General features: G+C 38.9%; 1 protein-coding gene across 1 annotated transcript in view; it reads right to left on the reverse strand.

Moving 5' to 3' along the window:
* Positions 1-4921: 4921 nt before the first annotated feature.
* Positions 4922-26647, reverse strand: part of GNAI3 (G protein subunit alpha i3) — a 48332-nt gene continuing 26606 nt past the window's right edge. The window contains exons 2-9 of the mRNA XM_035017833.1: positions 24223-24265; positions 23969-24110; positions 19057-19214; positions 16982-17110; positions 13731-13860; positions 13165-13318; positions 7648-7861; positions 4922-7557 (exon numbers count right to left, since the gene is read on the reverse strand). Coding sequence (XP_034873724.1) covers positions 7671-7861; positions 13165-13318; positions 13731-13860; positions 16982-17110; positions 19057-19214; positions 23969-24110; positions 24223-24265 — 947 coding nt within the window. The 3' untranslated portion in view covers positions 4922-7557; positions 7648-7670. The remainder of the gene's footprint in view (positions 7558-7647; positions 7862-13164; positions 13319-13730; positions 13861-16981; positions 17111-19056; positions 19215-23968; positions 24111-24222; positions 24266-26647) is intronic.

Here is a 26647-nt window from a genome sequence, read left to right on the forward strand (position 1 = left end):
ACAGAGAGCATGAGAGGGAGGAGGGTCAGAGGGAGAAGCAGACTCCCTGCTGAGCAGGGAGCCCGATGCGGGACTCGATCCCGGGACTCCGGGATCATGACCTGAGCCGAAGGCAGTCGCTTAACCAACTGAGCCACCCAGGAGCCCATTTGTGTATTTTCTTTAGAGAAATGTCTATTCAAGTCCTTTAACCATTTTTAATTTGGTTTTTTTTGTTGTTGTTGAGTTATAGTCCCAGTAGGATATTCTTTTTTTTTTTTTTTTTTAAAGATTTTATTTATTTATTTGAGACAGAGAGAATGAGAGACAGAGAGCATGAGAGGGAGGAGGGTCAGAGGGAGAAGCAGACTCCCCGCTGAACAGGGAGCCCGATGCGGGACTCGATCCAGGGACTCCAGGATCATGACCTGAGCCGAAGGCAGTCGCTTAACCAACTGAGCCACCCAGGCGCCCCAGTTCAACCCTATTTTCATGAACTGCAATCTTAATTCTTAAAATGATAAAACTAGAAGGAATTTTAAAATAGTCCAGGCACTGGACTATTCACTAGCAATTTATAGATAAGAAACTGAGGCCCAGAGACGTGGAATGGCTTCAAAATCAAACTGCTAGGAAGTCGGAGAACTAGAACTCCAAAACAGGTCTTCTGAATCCCAAGCCAGTGTTCTATATATGCACCATGCTACTGAAAGCCCACCATATACTATAAAGTCAAAGTCAATTTTCTCATTTCCCTAACCTCTTCCCATTCCCAACCAATTTTGGTTATTTTAAATTATGCCATCCTAAATCATAGATATTTAACAGTATCCTCTCCAAACTGAATACAAATCAGCCTCAAATTTGACTGTGAATTTAGCATAAAACAAAAATATAAATAGCTTTAAGTTTGTTTGTTGAAGGTGTAATTAATTTTCTGTTCATATCCTCAGAGGGCAGAGATCTGAATGCAATTCCCTTGCAGTGCACTGGACACTGATGACAGTAAGCCAAATGTGAATTAGGTTCCACTTCTTGAGAATCTGATGACAGTTGCTTTTCTTTTTCTACAAAAATACAGTTAGGATTAACACAAAAGGACAAATATTGTATGATTTTTCACTTATATCAAGTATCATAGTAGTCAAATGTATAAAGACAAAGTACAGTGAGTTATCGGGGCTGGGAGGAGGGGGAATGGGGAGTTAGTGTGTAATGGGTACAGAGCTGCAATCTGGGAAGGTGAAAAAAGTTCTGGAGATGGATGGTGGTGATAGCTGTGCCACACTGTGAATGTACTTCAGACCACTGAACTATGTACTTAAAAATGAGTAAGATGGTAAAGTTTATGTTATGTATGGTTCACCACAATAAAAAAAATAGTGGAAAAAATACAATGTAATTGGAAATGTGCTTTTATGTTCTGTGGGTAAAAGCAGCACAAAAACTCAGTCTTAAAAGCAATATAAAAGACACATTTACTTTAACAGTTCCTACTGTGATAAAAAGTTCACTTACATATACCCCATATAGTCCAAATCAGGGTAGCCCCATCCCCAAGGTAAGAAGTAACAGCATTCAAAACCCACTCTATCACTGGAGATGTGCCGTAGACCAAAGTGTGCTGGCCATGCTGGGTGGAGAAGGTGGTGAAGGGTGAAGAGCTCTTACCTCCCACTGCCCTCTCTACCCGGCACAGCCCCCGGAGCACAGATTCCAGAAGGACTTCAGTGTTGGCCCAGGGACTGCAAGTGTGCCTCAGCCTCTGGTGTTCCTGCTAGGTAAAAGCATGAAGACATTCCTGTGAGGTCCAACAGACACAGTGCAGAGTTTCTGCCTTTTGGCCATGAAAAAGCAAGCACTAGTATGAACAGAAATAAAGAACTGGATTTAAACACAAAACAAAGCAAAGACCTTTCTTTTCACCCCGCCTTGACAAATTTCAGAGCCATTTATAGTTAAACTTCATCTCAGGCATTCAAAATGAGTATGGCAAAAGTGATGCTGAGAAGACCGCCGGCTACAATGAATACATTTGTTGGTATTGCCTTAAAAGATTACTTGTTTTGCAGTACAGTATCATCTTGAGTATTATAAAGAGTATTTACAAAGCACTTTAAGTATGTTATTTCAACTGGATCACAACCATAGTACATCATAGCTAGAAGGAATAATTTAGTCTACCTTTAGGTAACAGATGAGGATTTAAGAGAAAGATTTCATAGGTGGTTGGAAACAAGAAAAAGACTAGAACTGGGTGTGACAAACAGCTCTCTCAAGATTCTGAGAGGTCTCAGGACCTTTATCCTCCATGAGCAAAAATGAAGAGTTAAAAAGAACAGTTAATTTCTTGTGATTTGTTAGGTCTGCTGGGAAACTTACATTTAAACAAGCCTCTAGGTAAACATGTTTGGATAATGATAAGGAATATGGGGGCAGGAGTGGGGGGGGTAGTAGAGGATAGGAGAAAGATAAACCACACTTTACAGAATTTAATATTCCACCTGTCAAAGTTATCTTACATCTGGATGCTAATACATTTGAGTATCCCAGCAGCGTATTTACTAATACTGGATTATTTCTGCTACCTTGTTGATTCCCACTAGATTTCAGGGAAACATTAGCAGCAAGCATACAAAGACTTTTCTATTTGACTCCACAATCATTCCCCTTACCTACCCCTTCCCCAGCCTTGTCTCAAAAAGACTTTCCAGTCTATAATTTAGAGCTAGCTAGCTTTGCTCTTTATCCACCAACTGTAAATAAATATTCATGTTATTACATATATATAGCTAGACCTCTATCATGGGATTTTATCTTTGATGTTTCTTTCAATTTTCACTGAATAAATGCAGTAACACAAATGAAACAAATGTTTGGAAACTCCACGTTTCTTGTTTTGTCTTACTTTTGTATAAAAACTAAATACTCTGTATCAAAAGTGTAGGAATGTTCTTTGACTAACAGTTCTTACTAATTTTTTTGGTGAAAGGCACTCTAAGTCATGTACAAAAGGTACTTCATATTTATTGGCAAATAAAAAATACCTCAATCGTTTACTAGTGACTTTTAAGGTTATATGTCTACTATTTATGTTGATCTTTTTTAAAAAAGATTTATTTATTCGTTTGTTTTTTTGGGGAAGGAGGAAAGGAGGGAGAGAGAATCTCAAGCAGTCTCTGAGTGGGGCTTGATCTCTCAACCCTGAGGCCATAACCTGAGCCGAAACCAAGAGTCTGATGCTTAAGTGACTGAGCCACCCAGGGACCCCTATTTCTGTTGATCTTTAACATAAGGTCCTATTCAGTTGTCTGCAAATGTTGACCCAGGTTAGCTTCACCAGAACCACGCAGGAGTTTATTTAAAAATACATGTTCTCGGGACCTGTCTCCAACATCTCAATTTAGTAGAGTTTAGCCAGGGAATCTGCATGTTAATCATGCACCTCAGGTATCTACTGCTATTATAACCTTCTGTATTATCTTTCATGCCTAAGAAGACTTGAGTCAAGCCAGGTATGTAAGCCTGACATAGTATCAGAAAAAAACTGTCCTGTCTTGACTTGTCCGGGAGTCCTAGCAGAAGTAACTCATGCAAGTTATGAAAAAATGGGGGTGGGTAGGTGGGGGAGTTAAAAACTAAACAAAGGTAAAGGAACAAACATCCTGACCATCCAGAAAGTTTGTTCCCCAGTGCCTCACCTCACCTAAATCTTTTACTTCCGGATGGTTGACAGCAAGACCAACTTTCAATTTCAGGCCTCAAAGCAGCCTGGTGTGCTTTTGTGCTCAGCCAGCCATAAAGCTATGTGGAGAGCTGTGGCTGGTCCAGGTCAGATCTCTGACTTCTATTATGAAGCCTGAAGAAGAACACAAAAATGACCTGGCAGTACTGGGAAACTGAAATAACTTTGTTCTTAAAGCCAGTATAAGATATGAAGGATTTCACAAGCAGTAAGAGTGAAGAAAATTAGTGTTGTTTTAGGTATGTTTAAATGAGTAGAGGACTGTGGTTTTCTGAACATCTGGAAGGGGAAAAAGATCAATCAAAGGTAGGTTTTTAATTGGAGGGAAAGACTAACTTTACCTTATATGTAACTGCCAATACAGCAACCAGTTCTGCAACAGGACGCTCCAGAAGGCTAAACAAATGTATACATACATGAAGAACTAGTCAGGCTAGTAAGCAATATCCAAAGAAAGTCACAGCTGCAAATCGGAGAAGAGTGGCCAGGATATAAGAATATAAGGTGGGCAGGGCGCCTGGGTGGCTCAGTCGGTTAAGCGACTGCCTTCGGCTCAGGTCATGATCCTGGAGTCCCTGGATCGAGTCCTGCATTGGGCTCCCTGCTCGGCGAGGAGCCTGCTTCTCCCTCTAACCCTCCCCCCTCTCATGTACTCTCTCTCTCTCTCTCATTCTCGCTCTCTCAAATAAATAAATAAATCTTTAAAAAAAAAAAAAAGAATATAAGGTGGGCAAATGAATTAGAAGAACCAGCAGTTATTTTTAAATACTCTAAATAATGTGCATGTAATAAAACACAATAGAACACGTAAGAGAATAAGAAACAAAGCAAGAAGATAGTTTTTAAAATTTGGTCCATCTATTCTTAGAATGCAGCACCTTTTAAAAAAAGAACAATCCATCACTGGAAATAATAAAATGACACACTCAACTAGAGATTTAGAATTCAAACTGTCCTAGATGAAATGTCATCCCAAGATTCACTTTGAGTAACTGTAAAACTTCTTGGAATTTTCATGCCAGGAGATGAAATCTTTTGCAAGTCTGAATTATATGGTTGGGGAAGAATGGCCATTAAGGAGAATACTTCCTCTTTACATAGAGCCTAATGAATGGCATTTTTCTTACAGCCCAAGGTTTTAATCAGGTGAAGATGTGACTGTCAACAAAATAAAGCTATTGTTGTAGTCCTTCCTACTAGGGTCTATTTACTGTTCTTTATTCATTAAAATTTAATTTTCTTATATGTGCTGGTTTCTTAGATGGTCCAAGGCCTGGCCACATGAATACTGAAATGTGGTCCATCACAAACCTCCAGCATTCTCTGCAGAAAAGATACAAGGCAACTTTTAGTTTCTTTGATTACAAATATCAATCCTTTTTCTCCAGGCTAATACACATGATGTTTAACCCCCGCACTCTGGCTCTGCTATGAGAAAAGATCTTTTATTTCAAAATACAACAGGGATTTGCAAAGCTGATGATCAGAATCACCTTTTTAAAACTATAGATCACTAGCCCACCGGCCAAGAGTTAATTGTTGAGATGGATCCTGGTGATTTTGACTTAAGGCATACTTGAAAACCACTGACTTGAATTGTGTCCCTGTGTCCTCAAGAAATGTGCATTTAAGTAAGTTACATGGAATGGTAGTAGGATAGGGGGTGATCTTCATGTAAATACAGAACAAAGGTAAATGGTATAAAGGCAGAAAAGTGGAGAACTACTATTTTTCATTAACAGAAAAGCTAAAAGATGAACATAACAGACAGACGTATTCAAATGAAAATACAAAATGCATTTCAAAGTATAATTAACTTACTTAGATTATTTGTTATTTTGGATTATCAACAATACCATCCCATTAGCCCTGACTATAGAAAGACTACAGTTAAAACAATATTCCACCAGTTCTCATTTCCAGATGATCCTATATCAAAGAATACAATAAGGAAAAGATATATTCAAAATGAACAAGAACTATCAACTTATGTGGGCATAAGTTAATCACCAATTGAAGCTGATCATTTTCTTTTAGATCCAGTTTTCCCAACCCTAAAAAATAAAAAACTGTTTAGACAATAACAGTTATACCATCTGCATAGTTATACTTTTCCAAAAAGAGTAAGAAAAAAAATTCCAATAAAGGCACTGAACTGCTGTGGCTTGCTTTCTGAACCAGCTTTGATGACCACCAACCTTTTTGTTTTGTTTTAAACTAGTAAAAGGTTACATCAAAAGATGACACAGAATCCAATCCAAAAAGACTGGACCCCAAAGGCACTGCTCAAACTGCTGATTTGGAATGCTCAAAATGCATTCTCTTCATTTGCCTTCCCCCAAAGGCCCATTCAGTATTTAAGGACAATTGCTGTACAGTATACAAAAGGACTGCAGGCTGAGGTGAATAAAGCTCTCCACAAAACCAAAATGTAAACCTGGAAAATGGATTATGACTGCATGTCACTTACACAGATAGGACATAAGACCCTCAGTCAGGCCAAGATTCAACAATACCATTACACCAAAAGACTAGCCCTTCAGGGAACCCTCTACCTAAACCCAGTCTCAGACAAAGGCCAAAGCACATTCAGCAGGGACAAAAAGAAACAGAAGAAAATATTTCCAGAAAGGTCTAGTTACAAACAGGAACAAACCTGGACTCTTTACTCACCATTTTAATACTGCTGCCAACTATAACAGATTAAAATCTGTACACACAACATAGTGGAAAAAGTCCCAAAATGCAATAGTTTCGGCAAAAGAAGGTACTGACTAAGGATTACTACAATTAACATTGCTACAATAAAAACAATGGCAAACAGGGATTTGGCACCACATTTACAAAGTAAAAGCATGCATTGTTAATACACTTGAGATGTTTCCCAACAGAAAAGGCCATGGAAGATGGAAAACAAGGGGCATCTTTTACAGAACTCCCTATGACTGAGACAAACAAGCAAGAACCAAAGGGGTCAATTTAGAAGATCTGTAGCAGCAAAGTCACTGTTTCTGTTTGGATTTTAGCAATTTGCATTTCTAATCGACAGCTGCCCTGGGTGTGTCTGTATCCAAGAAGTTAGCTTTACATACTACATCAGCATTTACCTAGTAATTTGGTAATCAGCATAAACCAGGTTAACCTTAAACCATAAGCTTAAACAAAAGTTAGAGAGCTAGAATCTTATTACAGAACTCTCCAATGTCATTACCATTTAGAAACCATAATGGTACTTTGAACAGGAGAGTAACATAAATTTCATCCAAAAAAGCTATAATCATAGCCCCAATAACCATAAAGAATTAAGTAATTATGGAAGTATTATGTTCTGACCATACCAAAAGCTAAAAACAAAGAGTTCCTACTAAGAGGAAAATTTTCAAGATGATCTGGCCACATCATGTGCATAGTTAAGATTGTGTTTTAATAAAGATTCTTTAGCAAAGAAATAAAATTTAGTCATGTTATTCTCCTGATGAAAAAAAAAAAAAACTTTAAAAATGAACTACTGGTGGTTTGTTAAGAAGGAAAAAAAGAGTAAGCTACATATTAAAGTTCTGGAATGCAGCACCTCAACTTCACATCGGCCCTAAACGTTTGAGATTATGAAATCCAAGTGATGTCTTGATGATCGAATCATACTTTACAGCTGTTCCAATTCCAATGTTTGACTTTAGCATCTCGTGTCAATTAAGAGTTCCCTAATACAGAAGATTGTGCTAAAGAGTGCTAAGATTCTGCATGCTGCTGCCATTCCCTGGTCCCGTTCATGCTTGGGGCTGCCCAATGAGACAGCAAAAGAAGTCTGGTCTCAACACTCCACACTGTAATAACTAGAAAAGAAGAACATTCTTAATTAGAAAAGTTTACGAAGTCAAGAGATACCACTACAGCACTAGAACTAAGTTATCCTGAAGTTTTACCTTTTATTAACATCCGACCCTCTTCAGTACAATCCACATTCCTTTAAGTTGTTTTTAATGATGACATCTGTAACAGCATCAAAAACAAACTGCACATTCTTGGTGTCTGTGGCACAGGTGAAGTGGGTATAGATCTCCTTCGTATCTTTTCTTCTGTTCAGATCTTCAAACTGGCACTGAATATAAGCAGCTGCTTCTTCGTATGTATTGGAACCTGAAGCAGACACCCAATATTCTCAGTTCGAATCGTAAAAGCTGCCTGAATTCAACTAGGTCAGGCCATCACCATTTACTTATGAAGACAGGGAATATAACCCAAAAGAATATAAGACAGATTTATTTCTATAATCATTAAGTTTTTCTATAATCATTAGATTTTTCTTGAGAGCAGACTCTAAGTAAAACAAAATCATCACAGAAAAAGATCTAGGGAAACAAAACTTTCTTTTTCTCCTTTCATTTTGATTTTTCAGCTAAAAAACCTAGAATGTATAAAAGGAAACTAGAGAAGTAGGAAGATGCATTGCTAGAACACAACTGTTTACAAGGTCAGAGAGCCTGTGCTCCTTGGAGTGATCTTGAAATAAACAATTCAAGAGTTAATCATGCTTCTTTTCAAAAGCATATCAATTTTAAGGGGGCTTACTTCAGAGCCTTATAATTAAACAAGTACATGTAAAAGGGAAAGGGGCCTGAATTACACACTTTAAAATGTGTTTTTATAAAAATAAATAAAATGTGTTTTTGTGACATATAAATTACATCTCAATAAAGCTATTTTTTTTTTAAGATTTTATTTATTTATTTGACAGACACAGAGCAAGCACAAGTAGGCAGAAGAGCAGCAGGCAGAGGGAGGGAGAAGCAGACTCCTTGCAGAGCAAGTACCCTGACATGGGGCTCGATCCCAGGACCCTGGGATCATAACCTGAGCTGAAGACAGCCGATTAACTGACTGAGCCACCCAGGTGCCCCAAAGCTATTATTTTTTAAAGGTGGGGTGTCTCAAAAGTAAACCTTATTTTCAATATTTGTAATTAACACTCTAAACCACAAGCTTCCCACATCATCTCCTCTACCTGTGAGCCTTCCGAATAGCCCTAGAAATTGACTACAGAACCAGGAAACCTCAACAAAGAAAACGCAAGACTTTATTCCTGTAAACTAGAGGCTGTTTTCACCAAGTAACATCTGTGAAATTAAGTGACATTAAGCATGACAACAAATACCAATTAAGTGTTTAAAAAAAGACTAAATAAAGAAAAGCTTAAGAAAGAAAAGAATGTTATTTTTAAACAGACTACTTAGAGACATAAAGGAAGATAGCTTGGTAGGTGCTTGAAATAGGTTTTCTGAGATTGGCAGAACTTCTGTAAATTCAAGGAGAGAGAGCACTGAGAATTGTGTCTGGTAGGAACAAATACTGATACTTGGGCAATGAAGACTGTGAGACGACTTCTTTTTTTTTTAAAAAAGATTTTATTTATTTATTTGACAGAGACACAGCAAGAGAGGGAACATAAGCAGGGGGAGCGGGAGAGGGAAAAGCAGGCTTCCCGCCGAGCACAAAGCCTAATGAGGGGCTCGATCCCAGGACCTGGGGATCATAACCTGAGCCGAAGGCAGATGCTTAAGGACGGAGCCACCCAGGCGCCCCAGATGTGCGACTTCTTAAAAGAAGAATGAAGTCAATGGCTTAGAAGGTCGTCCCCCAACCCCCAAAAAAAGGATATGACATTGAGAGCTCTTTGCTATGTGGAAGATTCCCAGTGAGAAGAACACTGTCAATCCTTTTGCCTAAGTAAGCTTTTTCTCCACTTTAAAACCTGGCCACTTTCTATGAACTCACCATTCCCAACCCTGGCCACATATCCCTGAGAAAACAAAGACCAGGGGGCTTACTACATCTCAACTCTTGAGCCTACCACCTCACTTAGAAGTCACCTATATCCCCACATATTTGTACCTTTGGTCTTAGAGAGGTCTTCCTTCCAGTTTCAAAATTTAATTCCTCTACCAAGATTCTAAGTTGAGGTGAAATTTATGTAACATTCAATAAGACATTTTAATGTGTACAATACAGTGGCATTTAGTATATTCACAATGTTATGCAAACACCACTTCTCTCTAGTTTCAAAATTTTTCACCAACCCAGAAAAACACCCCATTCCCATTAAGTAATCATTCCTCATTCCCCTCATTCTGACCATCCCCCCTCCTGGTTGGTAACCACCAACCAACCTGCTCTCTGTCTCTATGGATTTGCCTATTTGGGGTATATCACATAAAAGCAATCACACAAATGTGACCTTTTGTGTTTGGCTTCTTTCACTTGGCATAACATTTATGAGGTTCATACAGTAGGAGCATGTGTCAGTACTTCGTTCCTTTTTATGGGTGAGTAATATTCCAATGGATGGAATTCCATCTGCTTACAAATCTTGCTCCATCAATTATATCCACTTCTTACAACTTCTCTTTTGCTATAAAATCTTACCACTAAGCCAGTGAACATTCTTAAATCTTTCTTTTCCCTGTAATCCAAGCTGCTCAAGAGTAGGCTACACCTGTCTTGATTTTTCTACTTCCCACTCAGTAACTCACTGCCCTGGCTCTGCTCTCACTGATAATGCCCTCAATAACACTCACGATCTCCTGGACTGCTAATTCCAGAGGCCATTTTTCAATGTGTAGCTTACTTTGTCTGCACACAACATCACTGACCACCCCTCACTTCTAAATTTCTTAGTTTTTTGATACTTTGGCTCTCCTGGTTATTCTCTTTGTATCCAATATAAACCTTTCTTTCTCTCCTGCCAATAGAATCTGGTATTCTCTCTCATTCTATCCATGGTCTTTTCTGTCCTCATTCTGTAACATCACCCCACGTCATCTCATCCATTTCCATACTGTTTTTATACATGATCTCAAATCAATACAGCTAACCCTCAATCTCTCATAAAGCTCCAAGGCCACATATGTATCTTCCTTTTAGATACCTTCATCTGGATGTTCCACAGATGCTTCAAAAATCAACATTTCTTTTTCTTTTTTTCCTTCTTTCTTCCTTTCTTTATTTTAATTAACATATAATGTTTTATTTGTTTCAGGGGTACAGGTCTGTGATTCATCAGTCTTACACAATTCACAGCGCTCACCATAGCACATACCCCTCCCCAATGTCCATCCCCCAGCCACCCCATCCCTCCCACCCCCTCCACTCCAGCAACCCTCAGTTTGTTTCCTGAGATTAAGAGTCTCTTGTGGTTTGTCTCACCTCTGATTTCGTCTTGCTTCATTTTTCTCTCCCTTCCCCTATGATCCTCTATCTTCTTTCTCAAATTCCTCCTAACAGTGAGATCATATGATAATAGTCTTTCTCTGATTAAAAAATCAACATTTCTAAATATCACTTCAGATCACAGCACCAGCAGCCAATCAAGGCAGAACTCTGGTAGTACTCTTCCCACTTCCTCACCCTAGCTATACTCTTTCGCTTTATTACAGAAAGCTTTACAGTGTCTGCCCAGCTAACAAGAGTTCTCCTTCCCTGAAAATATCCAACTCTGATCTAAAGGTTATAGTGGTGCAGCCCTGGCATTCATGTTTGTGTCCCTGAGCTTGACTGACAAGGCTAAGGATTTTTGCCTGCCTTAACCTTGGCCAGCATCTCTCTCCTAGTAATTTGAACCTGGGGCCAACCAGCATCAGCGTAGCCTGGTCTTTATTTTATTTTTTAAGATTTTTTTGTTAAAGATTTATTTATTTGACAAAGAGAGACAGAGAAAGGACCGAACACAAGCAGAGGGAGTGGGAGAGGGAGAAGCAGGCTTCCCGCTGAGCAGGGAGCCCAACGTGTGCCTCAATCCCAGGACACCCTGGGATCATGACCTGAGCCGAAGGCAGACGCTTAACCGACTGAGCCACCCAGGCGCCCCGATTTTTTAAGAGTTTATTTCTAAGTAATCTCTACACCCAATGTGGGGCTCAAACTTACAACACTGAGATCAAGAGTCACATGCTCTACTGACTAAGCCAACCAGGTGCCCCTAACCTGGTCTTTTAAATGCAGGAGAGATACTGTGGCAGGGCCATCTTGTATCACATAAACTGAGTAGCACAGAAAGTTGTTAAGCAGAGAGAGAAGAATAAAGAAGATGCACACAAAGAAGAAGAGAAAAGAGACGGGGAAAGAAGTGCTTCTAGGGTCCTTGACAGCTTTCTATTTCCTAGTTCTAAACACATTCGTGTTTTGTTTTTTAAGATTTTATTTTTTGACAGAGAGAGAAACAGGGAGAGAGGGAACACAAGCAGGGGGAGTGGGAGAGGGAGCAGCAGGCTTCCCACTGAGCACAGAGCCCGATGCGGGGCTCGATCCCAGGACCCTGGGATCATGACCTGAACCGAAGACAGACGCTTAATGACTAAGCCACCCAGGCGCCCCTATCGTGTATCTTTCTAAAATACAGTTTCTACTACATCATGTACCCCAATCAAAATCCTTCAATAGCTCCCCACTATCTCAGCATCCATGAACATCCCTGCCCATCACTCCAATGACTCCTTCCCACCACATTAAGCTCTGGCAATACCAAATTCCTTCTAGGTTCCAAAACCTATCGTGTCATATTTTTTTTACAATCTTTTTTTTTTTTTTTTAATAAATGTGGGGCCTGAACTCATGACCCTGAGATCAAGAACTGAGCTGAAATCAAGAGTTGGACACTCAGGGGCGCCTGGGTGGCTCAGTTGGTTAAGCGACTGCATTCGGTTCAGGTCATGATCCTGGAGTCCCGGGATCGAGTCCCGCATTGGGCTCCCTGCTCGGCAGGGAGTCTGCTTCGCCCTCTGACCCTCCTCCCTCTCATGCTCTCTGTCTCTCATTCTCTCTCAAAAAAATAAATAAATAAATCTTAAAAAAAAAAAAAAAAAAAAGAGTTGGACACTCAACTGACTGAGCCACCCAGGCACCCCTCATGTCATTTTCATATATGCTATCCCTTCCTCCTAAAATGCTTTTGATCCTCTGTTTGCCTGGTGATTTCTAATTCGTCCTCTCATTATCTCACTCCAAGTGTCATTTCCTCTAGAAAGAAGAGGACACTGAACCCACAGCAGTATCCCCTTCTTCTGTTAGTGAACATTTCCTACTATAATGAAATTCTTTATGTGTGTGTCCCTCTCTTTACAACTACTGTGTCTTAAGTGATCAATGACTGCACCTTATCCTTGTATTTTTTTGAACATACATACACCAAATTTTGATTTTATATTTCTCTATTTTACTCAAAAAATGAGGACAGAAATACAAAATAAACACAGTAAACTCGATTATGTCTGGAATAGCACTTTAGACTTAAGGGATCTTAATCACATGCTTAATGTTAATACCACTACCAGTGAACACTCTCCATAAGGATATACATGCATCGTTCAAAATAAAAGGCAGGTGTAGGAATGTCACTAAGTATTGATCTACGATGTGTACCTCAAAGAAAATCGTTCATGATTCCTTACCCGTGTATTCTGGATAACAGATAGTTAATGGACTCCTCTTTATTTTTTCCTCAAAAAGGTCTTTCTTGTTGAGGAAGAGAATGATTGAAGTGTCTGTAAACCATTTGTTGTTACAAATGCTGTCAAACAGTTTCATGCTTTCATGCATTCGGTTCTGAGGGGGAAAAAAGGGGTGTCAATAGTAAAAAGTAAAAGTGGATGAACTGTTAATGAAAAAAACAGACCAAGTTTTAGAAGCACTGAATGGCACGCGTGGAAATAAGCTAGACACTGATAACACAAAAGCTAAGTCAGTCCTCATTTTCGTAATTCTTGGAGGTTGGGAGATGGGAAGAAGACTGGCTAACAAGAGGACTTAATCCTGCTCACATACTCAATGCACTGTCTTATCTCTTAAGAATTAGTAGGGCACAGATCAATATTTTAAAAGTCTAATCTCACAGGGGAAAAAATTAAGGAACCAAGATTTGGTTCAATGAGCAAATGGATACAAAAAATCTTCCTAAAAGTTGTTTTCCACTTCCCGGCTGCATTAAACAGGTTTTTTACCAGAAGATCCAACATACCATCTCCTCATCCTCAGCCAGAACAAGGTCATAATCACTGAGGGCCACACAGAAGATAATTGCTGTCACTCCCTCAAAACAGTGAATCCACTTTTTCCGTTCTGATCTTTGGCCACCTACATCAAACATCCTAAGTAAAGGGAAAGAATGCACAATTCAGCAAGGTCACAAATACAGCTCTCCCTAAACTGAAATGGTTAGGGAACCTCCCACTATTGCATATTCAAAACTCCATTTATAACAGAAAAGACAAACAAGGAGCAAATAAAATGTAGTCAAACTAATACTCTGTGGTTAACGACAGAGCCACCCAGGCGCCCCTCTGTGGTTAAAAGTAAAAGAGAACAACATGAGAAAAAATCTAGGAATAATCAAAATTCTCATTTTAGATAACTAGTTGCGCCTCCTCTCTATCAAAGCGTGTATCAGGCGTGCCAAAAGTCAGCAGAATAAGCACTGAAATGGATTAAAGGAAGGAAGGGAAAAAAAGACAGGAAAAACGAAGAGCTGAATAATATAAGGTAATAACAAGAATACGAACTAATACTTATTGTTTACCATGGTGCCAGACATGATCCTAAACACCTTCAGTACACTAAACTCATTTGACCCTCACAACACTCCTGTAAGTACTATTATCTCCAATGCACAGATGAAGAAACTGAGGCACAGGTATGTTAAGTACTTAAAGGCACACTACTAACAAATGGGCACTGGGGTTCTAAACCCAGGCACTCTAACTGCAGCACCCAGGCTCTTACCCCTCAAAATGCTTTACCTTTTTAGTTAAAGAGAACAATGAAAAAACAGAAATCTCCAACTTGCATTCTGCTTCCAAAAAGTTTGTTTTCCTTACTTTTTAACTTTCTTTTTTTTTTAATTGAGGTATGGTTGAGATATGTTTTCCTTACTTTAGAGATTAATTATGGGGAAAAAGTAAATTATATTTCAGAGTAGGATTCTAAGAACCCAGTATCTAAAACCAAAACGTAACCAGTATTTCCCAACTCTACGTCTTATTTGAACCTAATTAATAACAACAAAGCCTTAGCTCTTCACAAACTTTATGTTCCACTCCAGATTAGTTTTAGTTCACCACTCCCTTCTGGGGGTCTTACTTGATATCCTGGCTCAACTGCTGTACTTCTGTCAACAGTGTCCTCGTCTACCTCCTACAGTAAGAGGAACACCGGCAGTGCTTTGTCTTTTAGCTGGTACCAGCGTCTGAGGAGGTATGCATACAAATGAGTGAAGATAGATGTCTGATGACGAGGACAAAATTTTAAAAGGTAAACTTTGCCAAGCTGGTTTAGTATGTCAGATCTAAAGTGACTCAAGGTCTATTTCCAAAGAATTTTCCCCTGGAGATTGAGAGAAATAAGACATACTGAGTAATTTCTCAATGTATGTTTGAAAGAGAATAATAGTCATCTTCTCTCTTTATGACCCAGCCTTTTCTTTTGGTTGATCTAGCAGGTTTTTTTGCAGCCTTTGGTCATGGCACCTGGAATAATGCAGTCACAAGCTGGCTTTAATACAGGATCATATTATAGGCTTTAGGAAAGTGAACATCATATATATCACTACAGACGTCTTTCAAGGGGAGACACACGCTGGTACACCAATAATTTCAGTTTACCCCTCCGTTTTCTTCTACAAAGTCCATAAAACTAGTAGAATACTGTGACGTTCCCAAGATGGGCTTTTAGCACATATTAACATTTACAATATAATTCACTAACAGATCAACATTTTATAAACATTACCTCATAACTGAGAGGCAAGTAAGCAATTACACAATGCCTTGCATAGAGTAGATGCTCAATAAATGTTTGAATAAATGGATAGTGGTTTTGCCTAGAGAGAAGAGGAAAAGGAAGAAGTGATAGTACTTCATAACAAGATATCTACATACCAACAATAAAATGGGTGCAGCACTTTAACTAGATCTGGTTGTTGATCCTGACATAAGAAGACCGAAAGGGTTTACCCAACTAAAGATCAATCTATGACATCAACAAGAATGTTTCCCATACTAAATAAAGTTCACCACATTGAATTATAAATGGATTACTAATCTTACAGTACACAAAAGACATCTCATTCTTATGGTTGCATGGGTGATATAAATCCATATGGCCCGCTACTCCAGTTAAATGAATTCATCAGTGCTAAAGATAAGCAGCTCTTCTATTCTACAAATATTCAGCTGAACTGCTATTTTCCTGCACCATGTTTCTGACCTGTTTTGGTTTATTAAGATTTCAAGACCTCAAGTGGTATCTAGTAATACCTAAACTCTGTATGGATTTCCCAAATCCTATGAAGCAACTGTTTTCAGAGAAAAGAACACGGAGAAGCTCTGAGCTAGAAGTTACATTTGTGTGCGACAGTGCTGAGAATCACAGACCACATATGATCGTAATGAGGCAGCTGGAACAAATATATATTGAAGGGGAAAAGTTTACCCCTAATCTCAAAGGTCACAAAAGCAGGAAGTGGGAACCAAAAGGACAGTTCTAATATTTACAAAAGACCATTAACACAGAGACAAGCCGAAGCCTATTTCAGAATGACTAATGCTAATGAGAAAGTCCTTTGTATTCATGTACTAGAATTTTCTCTCTCTATAACAACCACTTTTTATGTCATCATACTTAGCCAAAATACCTTTATCGCCGTATCAATTTTCCATTCTACACTACAGCAAGAATTTGGTTTACATGATACTGTGCACAAATCAGTCCAAGAACCATGACAATATTAGCTCCATTCCATTAAACCTAAATGCGCTTCGGTAAGGATCAACACGGGTGAGTGAAGCATTTCTATTTTATTATCAAAATGGCAGAACAAAGCCACATCACTAAGTATCTATCCTTAGTATTGTTGTTACCCTTCTAAACAACAAACATTCAATACCTGTTTTGACGATTCCAACAAAAAAGCAGCTGAAAAGAATAAAATTAAAAATAAAATAAAATGATAACTGTATGATTACTTTTATTGCTCTTTATAATTTAATTCTGAATTTAAATTCCTCCAAATGGACAAAAGTATTTGATGCTATTTGGAGAAAGAAGAAAGGCCTGGGCCCCCATTCAGTTAAAACATTCAAATACCAACTGATGAATATGATGGCAGGTTTTTAAACCAAAGATTATTGCCTAGAGAAATTTTGCCCTGATTAAGAGATATGAACTAAAGGAAAGATATCTTTCACACATGTAACAAAAAGGTTAATGACTTACTTGAAGTATAGGTCTTTGAAGGTGAAATGCGTTTCCACAATGCCTGTGGTCTTCACTCTTGTCCGCAGGACATCTTGCTGAGTTGGAATGTAGTTGGTTTGGGATATTCTATCCAAATCATTTAGGTAACTAAATAAAACACACATTTATTTTTACCTGGTGAAGCCAACCATGTACATAGCAAATCAACAGACTAAACTAGTTCCTTCCCAAAAGATTCTGAACCTGTCACTAAAGTGGCAGAACAAAATCAGAGCTTCAGTATCACAGAAATGATAATGAGAAAAGGAGTGAACCTAGCATAGGACAACTGAAGTAGGTTCTATATACACTACACAAAAGTGGTTTTAATTCTACCAAAATTAAGCTGTGAAGGCCAATTAAAAGCAAACAAATATGGAAATGTTACTCTTATTATAAAAAGATTTCTGGGGCGCCTGGCTGGCTTAGTCAGTAGACCATGTGACTCCTGATCTTGGGGTTGTGAGTTCAAGCCCCATGTTGGATGTAAAGATTATTTAAATATAAAAAATCTTGAAAAAAAAATCTTGGAGAAAAAAAAAGATTGCTGAAACTTAATGCTAAATACTGAATCAACTGTGTGTTGCACAGTACAAAACCAAACCAAACCAAAAGCCCTCAGACATTTAAAGTTAATGGGTCATTTGTATGTTCCTACATTTGATAGGACATTCGAGAATGGTGTTTGAATTACTAAAATTAAAATAAGAACTATGTTCAATAAGAATGAGTATTTCTTTCTTTCATTCATGAAACAGAAAAGTTGTGTTTTTTTTAATCTAAGTCAAAAACAAATTGTAAATACTTCCAAATAAATGTAATTTATTCAGTGAAATAATTAAAAGACTGCTCAAAGCTAAATTAATTTTTTTTAAGCTAAACTAAATTTTTGGTAATTTCAGGATTCCTAAAGATTTTTTGGCTAGAAAACTGAAGAACAGGTGGCACTATTATAAGTGAATCATTAACAAGCTTCTATAAAAGTACTACCATTAATGTTAAGGAATCAGTCAAGCCTAGATCAAATATTATGGAAAAAAAAACCCTCTATAAATCACATTTCTCTGGTGTAGTTAAAGGATTCAGAGCTTAATGAATGTATGATAGAAAAAATAATAACAATATAGCTTTCATGACTATTGGGAGAATTATTGAAACTTCCAACATATGCAACTAAAAAATATTTAAAAATGGGCAAGAATCCTGAAATGTTTCTAAAGTTTTCATTTCAAGAATAACTAAGTTTTTCAAATATAATTTAACTCCTTCTTATAACAACTTAAACAAGAATGAAGGATAGGAAAATAGAATATTGGAGAAAATACCTTAATGCTTAAAAGTGTCCCCAATTAGTACAGAGATAGATACAGTTACCAAGAACTCTCCAAGTCCCCAAAAGGCACATTAAAAAGTACATTCTGAATATGTCTTTATAAATAAACATGTTGTAAAAGAAGCAAGATAGGATAGCATATAATAGCCTTGCTCAAGTATTAATTACAAATTCTCTCAAACTATGTAACTCTTAAGAGAATTTCCTTGACAAACAGATGCTTTGACTTCCTTCCAAGACTCAACATTCTCTTTCTGTACAAAGTCTACTATCTTGATCTGGCAAAAGATTTATTAGTGGTGACTGGTACCAGAGAGATCCATAGTGCAGCCCGGCCACAGAGTTGGGTGCATAAAAAGGGGTATCACAATTCTAATTTCCCTCACTAGCTGGCAATTAATGCAAAGTCCTTAGGCAGAGGGAACTGGAAAAGATCCAGGATCCAGCTGCAAAAGATTTCTCTCCTCTTTCACTTCCTTATTATACACTACCATGGAGCTACTTTTCATGGTGCCAATTCTCCCATTTACATTCCAAGAGGCAACGTTGTTCTCCAAGTCATACAAAATGACCAAGGGCTATATAACCCTAAACTGAAACCATCTTCAAAGGGATGCTATAGACTTCTAAGAGCGTCTGTTACTTATATGTTTTGTTAAGGACAGACCCTAAACTTTCTTAGGGTCACCAAATTATTTTCTGTTATGGAAAAATTACTTACTATGAAGCAGAATCATTGAGCTGATACTCCCTGGATCTGCTGAAGCAAGCTTGCACCCCACCGTCTCGCCATAACCGTTTAATCACTCCTGCTAGTTCTGGAGTCATGACTCCTTCTTCAGCACTGCCCGCCAAAACAAATAATTGCCGGGCATCATCCTGAAGAAAGCAGTTAAGAAAGAGAGACAAATGATTCTCCACTTCTTAAAGACTTGACACAAGAGTCTCTCTAAAACACAAGCACATTATATGTTTCACTATTTTAAGACAAGTATGAGAGAGACCTTTCCAGGCAGGGCAGTCTGAGAGAATTTACAATGAAGTCACTCCCCCTACTCACTCCACTGTAGTTAGAAGTGCAGAGCCGAGCTGAGGAATGATTTCAATCCCCCTACCACATATCACCATCTCCTAAAAAGACCTCTTCTGACTGGCCTACAAATCTCCACCCTGCTTACTCATGATTTTTTTTTTTTTTTAAGATTTTATTTATTTGACAGAGAGAGAGAAGCGGGGAGCAGGCAGAGGAAGAGGGAGAAACAGGCTCCCTGCCGAGCAGGGAGCCCAACATGGGCCGATCCCAGGATCCTAGGATCATGAGCTGAGCCGAAGGCAGATGCTTAACTGACTGAGTCACCCAAGTGCCCCAGTCATGATTTTTTGACAGAAAAACTGCTCTGTGAGATAGGCATATGTAACACATTCCCGTTCTGTTAAAGGAAGTCTACCATAAAAATAGAAATGAAAAACCTGGCATGTAAGAGGTAAAGTCTAAACACGTCAGAGGGAGTAAAATATTAATCGAGTTTAAGGAAAAAGTGTTCTCTTCTTCCCCCTTCAGCTCAGACAGAACAACAGGAAGAAGAGGAGACTGAGTTATTTAAGAAGTCTGGAAGCCTAGTGAGGGAAATAAATCCCTCAGGGAAAAATTCAGTTTCTAGATTCCCCAAAGAATAATAATCCTCTAAATAAGGCAGGGGGCAGTGAGGGGAGACAGTAAGAGGAAAAGAAAGTTACAAAGAGATTTGATCAAAATTCATGAGTCAAGGGATGCCTGGGCGGCTCAGTTGGTTAAGCTTCTGCCTTCAGCTCAGGTCATGATCCCAGGGTCCTGGGGTCGAGTCCTGCTTCGGGCTCCCTGCTCAGTGGGGAGCCTGCTTCTCCCTCTGCCTGCCGCTCCCCCTGCTCGTGCTCTCTCTGACAAATAAATAAAATATTTAAACAACAACAACAACAAAAAACTCATGAGTCAAAAAGCTTTGTAAGTGGCTACAGTTTTTAAACCTAAAACATGAGCTGTAAAGAGGACAGAAAAGGGCTACGAGAACTCTGATAATTTTGTTTTAGTCTACCCACCCTTGTCAGATAGTTTAAAAATAAACCCAGGTCTCAAGGAAGGAAAGGAAAAAGGAGAGGAAAAAAGAAAGGAAAAAGGGAAGGGAAGGGAAGGGAAGGAAGGAAAGAAAGGGAAGAAAGAAAGAAAGAACAAACGAACGAACTTGGTGCCTGGCTGGCTCTATCAGTACAGCGTGTGATTCCTGATCTTGGGGTTGTGAGTTCGAGCCCCACTTTGGGTGCAGAGATTACCAAAAAAATAAATAAAATCTTTAAAAAAACTGAATAAACCCAAGTCGCACGGATGCTTTCCCCACCTCAAATCTCCTATTTGTCTGCCTCAAGGAGAGTGCCAAATAACTAGTAAAATGCAGATACTAAGAAAATACCTATACTGGGTAAAGAAAAAGTAAAGGGGGAAGAGGAGCAATCAACTGTATCCTAAGTGTCATTAGGACAAAGCTAGCAAGCAAAAAGCATTTCCGACCACACATGAAATCACAACCCAAAACTCCTAAGACTTGTGTGTTCCCAAAACTCATGCACCCACCTAAGCAAAACAAAACAAAACTAACCATTGTGCACTCCAGGTAATGCTGCCAACCTCGGGGTCTTCAGCCAAGTAACAGCTCTCCTTTATAAGGTGCTTACCCGCATTCTTTCTAGTAATACTTTATGTCCATCCCTCTCTAAGAAACTGCATCTAACATCTATATTCCCCTCTTCTTTCAGAGATAAACATTTTAAATACGGGAACAAATGACTGAGGGAAGTTGAAAAATTATACCAACTGGCAAACATACTCAATATTGAGCATGTCCTTCTATGTATATAGTGCTTTATTTAACATGTGAAGACATTATAGTCCATTCTGAAATTTGAACTACTCATACAAGCTATTCAAAAGCCTCAGTAAGCATTACTTTTTTAATAACACAATTTAATTTTAGAAACTTTAAAACAGAGAGAGAGTTATTGCTACATATTTCTGCTGTCCTGACTTTGTAAACACAGTTTTAAGGGGAAGCACTTTTCCCTTACCACTTAATCTCTTCCACTGACCTACTCTTGCTTCTCCACAATAAGCCCTCTTATAGGCCTTTAAGGAGGCCCCTCTTTACAATGAACTTCATAACTCTACCCTTAAGCAGATATGAAAAAGCAACCTACCCCTCATCATCTCTATTCTTGTCCACTCACTCTCTAATCAACCATAAGAAACCAGACCAGGATAAGTGAGGAACTAGAAATAGAAACCCTTACATATGGAGGAAAAAAAAGGACACTTCAAAAAATTACATAGGGCTATAGATTAGGATGGGTGGATGCTGGAAAGCTAGGTGATTCAGGAGGCCTAAAAGGAATTAAGGAGATGTTGGCTGCATCTGGGGATATAGGAGTGTTAACACCCAAAGATAAATGACACTCATTTGATAAAGGGAAGCAATGAAAGGATGAGGGATGCTATGGTCTGAATGTTTGTGTCCCTCCAAAATTCATATGTTGAAATCACAATGCCCAATATCATAGTATTTGAAGAAGGGGCCTTGGGGAGGTACTACGGTCATGAGGGTGGAGGCCCCATGAATGGGATTAGTGCCCTTATAAAAGGGACTCAAGAGAGCTCCCTTCGCCTTTTGCCATGTGAAGACACAGTGAGAAGCCTACAACTGAAGAGGGCCCTCATCCGACCATGCTAGCACTCTGATCTCAGGCTTCCAGCCCCGAGAAGTGTGCACAATAAATGTCTGTTGTTAACAATCTACTACATCTGTGGTATTTTGTTACAGCAGCGCAACTGGACAAAGACAGAAAATGTCAATTGTATTGGTGACAAAGTAGTGTGAGGACCCAAACATTAATAACAACCAATTTGACAATGGAAAGAAATGAAAGGAGGAGGGATGATCAAGAGATATAAAGGAGGACAGACGGTGAGAAATAAAAAAGGAAGAAACAAAGAGAAGGTGTAAATAACTGAGCTGGAGAAAAAGCCAGTAAAGAAAGGAAAAGAACTAAATACAGTAGCATCAACCAGTTATCGGATCGGGCGAACATGACAGAGACAAAGAGTTAGGTGACAGGGAGGGATGAGAAAATAAGAACACTGGAGAGAGCTGGGGGTGGGGGGCAGAGGGAAGAAAGGAATAGAGGGAAAGAAAAGCAGGAGGTAGAGAAAGGATGGCAAGATGTAAGACAGAAATGCCTTGTTTATTCTTGCATTCACTATCCTATTTCCCCCTCTCAGAGGCTTAGAAAAATAAAGTCTCTAATTGTGATACGGCACCTTTTTTAAACAAAAACATAAAAGTTGTGCCTCACATATTTCCTTGTCCCCTCTTCTGCTGCTCTTCTCTTCAATCATTTTATAATCCTTACCCCAGCTCCTCTTCCCTTATTCCACTTCTAGGATTCCTAGTTGAATACCATCCAATTATAACCATCCTTTTGTGATCTTTCCCATCAACAATTTCTCTACTTGTTTACTGAATATTAATTTGCATTAATAATAGCTTGTTAATTGATAAATTGAGAGCAGCTAAGAGTCCCTAAGCTACTTCACAGACACATAGGCTTTGCCTTTCCTGGCAGCCTTCCCAAGTCACCTCCTTTTATTGTCCACAGCACCTAAGAACAACACTCTGAACACAGCTGAAGACTCCCTTAGTTCTAGGAAATCATTCTATACATTCCCAGCCTTCTCTTAGGAGTACAGCTGGAGATGTAAAAGATCTCCTGCCTTCATTTTGGCCCTCTCTCCACTGCATCAAACATCCTAATTTACAAACAAGAACTTCATGGTGCACTAAGTATTATAATTAATCAACACAACTTTTGAATATCTGACATGTGCGGGTGCCTGGGTGGCTCAGTTGGTTAAGCGACTGCCTTCGGCTCAGGTCATGATCCCGGAGTCCCGGGATCGAGTCCCCCATCGGGCTCCCTGCTCGGCGGGGAGTCTGCTTCTCCCTCTAACCCTACCCCCTCTTGCGCTCTCTCTCTCTCACTCTCTCTCTCCTCAAATAAATAAATAAAATCTTTAAAAAAAAAAAAAAAAAAAGAATATCTGACATGTGCAAGAATTATCCTAGGACGTGGTATAATCCAACTGTATAGGTTATAGTCCAAAGTAGTACAGGGATATGGAATTTTTGAATACCTAAAAATTGTCCCTATAATTGTGACTAAATGTTCATGTCCTTCTCAAGTATGTTTCAGGAGACTGATATTTGCCTTTTATTTTTACACTGCAGAAAAGCAGAGCTACCTCTTTTAGATTATTTCAATTAACTAGCATTTACTACTATAAAATAAGACAGTGCTATAAAAGAAGTGAATAAAGAACAGCTGTCACAGAAACCTAGAGGATATCCAAAAAATCCCATTTCCTTGACTCTTCTGTGTGGTGGTAATCTTACATCTCCTAAAGCAGATTACTAATACTTCTCAAATGAGCACACAGTACTTGCTACATCTTCTCTTGTTGTTTGAATTCATTTCCCTAAAACATGGAGCAAATTTTGCTTAACTGCATTTACTAAAAGAAAGCAAGTGAAGAAGAAATGAGAAACACTTACTGCTCTGGCAGCTTCCCCAAAGTCAATCTTTAGCCGCCCCATGGCTCTTATGATTGCAATGATGGACTGTATAGTATTGCTGTAGACAACTACTTTATATTGTTTACATTCTTCCTCTGAATAGCCATCCTCATGAATGATTCTTTAAAAAGAAAACCACAAATCATTACCACAGACCTAAAAAAAAAAGATACTATGGACTTTCACGCATTATGAGGAAATGTAGTTTTACAAAAGGCCATGTTCCAACTTACTTCATCTGTTTCACGATGGTGCTTTTACCAGATTCTCCAGCACCTGAAAGAAAAGAAAAGTAGACTTTGAATTGACTTGTAATCAAACACAAAGTATGAAATCAACATGAGTGATAATCCTAGATTAATGGAAACCACAGGTCCCAGGGAAAACTTAGGTGAGGCTATCTAACCATTAAGCTTTCCTATTAGAGTTTTTTACTTTAACGTAACTCAGCAACCAAATATAATTCACTGAAAGTAGCCCAGAACCTACTTGATATCATTTGTGTAAAGCAGGCACGCTCAAGGAGATATGGCAACATAAACACCTCTAAAAACTCATCATCTACACAAAATAACATCATACAGAAACTGAACATAGGCAAAAATGAAATGATTCGGTTTTGGCCTATTTGCTTTTATTAACTTCTCTGTCAATATCCATGGATCTGAGCAATGTTCCAAGAGCAATCTTCTCAGCCATGTGACTAGAGTTCAAAACAGAAACAGAGGAGACGTTATCCCCACTGCTTTTTCACTGCATATGCTCTCAAGACCACATTTCCCTCGTCTGTCTCCTGGAATCACTGTAATGATCACCAGTGTCAGATCAGCCACTGGAACTCCTTGACATTTCACCTGCACTTCCCTAGTCAATTCATTATCCCATCTTCCAAGACGCCTATTTCACTTCCTCTCTCTCTCAAACCTTACAAACTCCTTCCCACTTCTCTCACCTGATAATCTTGCCTTTTATTGGAAAAATTAAAGCACTCAAAAACCAAATCCACCAATCTATCTGTAATCCCCACTAATATTCTCTACCTTCATCAATGGATGAAGGGTCTCTGCCAGTATCTAAGACTAATCCCTCCATCTGTGCCCTAAACCACCTGATTTTACCTACTCTAGGTCTTGGCTACTGCAACTATCCCATGTCACTCATATGTGAAGTTTTCTCTTCCCACTGGGGAACTCTAATCAGTATACAAACTTGCTGCATTATCTTCCATTTTAAATCAATACACACCCCACTCCAACCTTTCCTTGACTCCGCACATATTGGTGGACTACCACTCTATTTTCTCTCTTCCTCTTTATAGAAAAACCCCTCTGTCTATACTCATGTTCTCCAATTCTGTACTTCCAATTCTCTCCTTAACCCACTCCAATCAGATATTCATATCCAACACCAACTGAAACCACTTCCCATGGTCTCCAACAACTTCCATTTTAACAAACCTATTGATCAATTCCAGGTCCTCATCTTACTCAAACTCTTGAGCAGAATTTATCCAATGATGATTTCTCCCCTTGAAATGTTTTCTTCACTAGGCAGGCTTCCAGACCCCACATCCTCCTGGTTGGACCCCTACCCCACTCCTCAGTCTCCTCCCTCCTATCTCTGAATCTTAAAGGTTATATTATTTGAGCACTCCTTCCTTGGGCCCTTTTCTCTACCTACATTCATTCCCTGGGTCATCTCATCTAATCTCCTGGTCTTAAACACCATGCTTAAACTGATAGTCATAGTATCTAGTGTGTACTGCATGCCAGATGCTGTTCTAAGGACTTTGCTTTTATTAATTCATTTAATTCTCCCAATAACCCGGTGAGGCAAACACTTATTATCTCCATTTTATAGGTGGGGTAAATGAAGCAGAGAGATGCCAAGTTAACTTGTCCACAATTCAAGTCAGTAAGTAGCAAAGCTGAAATCTGTATTCACACAGTTTGGCTCCAAAGTTGTTGTATACTGCCTCTATGCTGATGATTTCCAAACTTGTATCTCTAACCTTGGCTCCAGGTCATACATTTAAACCACCTACCTGATAAATCTCATTAGACGTCTAAGAGGCATCTCAAACCTAAAATGCCCCAAATTGTGTTACTGTTTCCCCATCCTTACCCCCAAACAAACCCTGCTCTGCCCTGTTTTCCATCTCAGTAAGTACCAGCACTCACCCAGTTGCTCAGGCCAAAAATGGTGGGTCACATGTAACTAATATACAAATGGAATGTGGGTGCCAGTACCAATATGTATATCAAATATTAATAAAGCTTAATTAAAAAAAATAAGTATAAATACAGTTGTAAGTTGGTTGTTTGTTTGTTTTTTTAAGATTTTATTTATTTATTTGACAGAGACAGCGAGAGAGGGAACACAAGCAGGGGGAGTGGGAGAGGGAGAAGCAGGTTTCCCTACAAGCAGGGAGCCCGATGCGGGGCTCGATCCCAGGACCCTGGGATCATGACCTGAGCCGAAGGCAGACGCTTAATGAACTGAGCCACCCAGGCGCCCCTTAACAGTTTTTTTTATGCACCACATGAATACGGTGGAAACCACAAGCCTAGATCACTGTTAAATCTTCCTAAATGGTCCACCGCTTGAGACCTTGCCCTTCCTATGGCTAGTTTTCCACTCAGTAGCTGCACTGAACTT

Source organism: Mirounga leonina, unplaced genomic scaffold (assembly GCF_011800145.1).
Source record: "Mirounga leonina isolate KUSES-001 unplaced genomic scaffold, KU_Mleo_1.0 Mir_173, whole genome shotgun sequence".
In the NCBI taxonomy this organism is placed as follows: Eukaryota; Metazoa; Chordata; class Mammalia; order Carnivora; family Phocidae; genus Mirounga; species Mirounga leonina.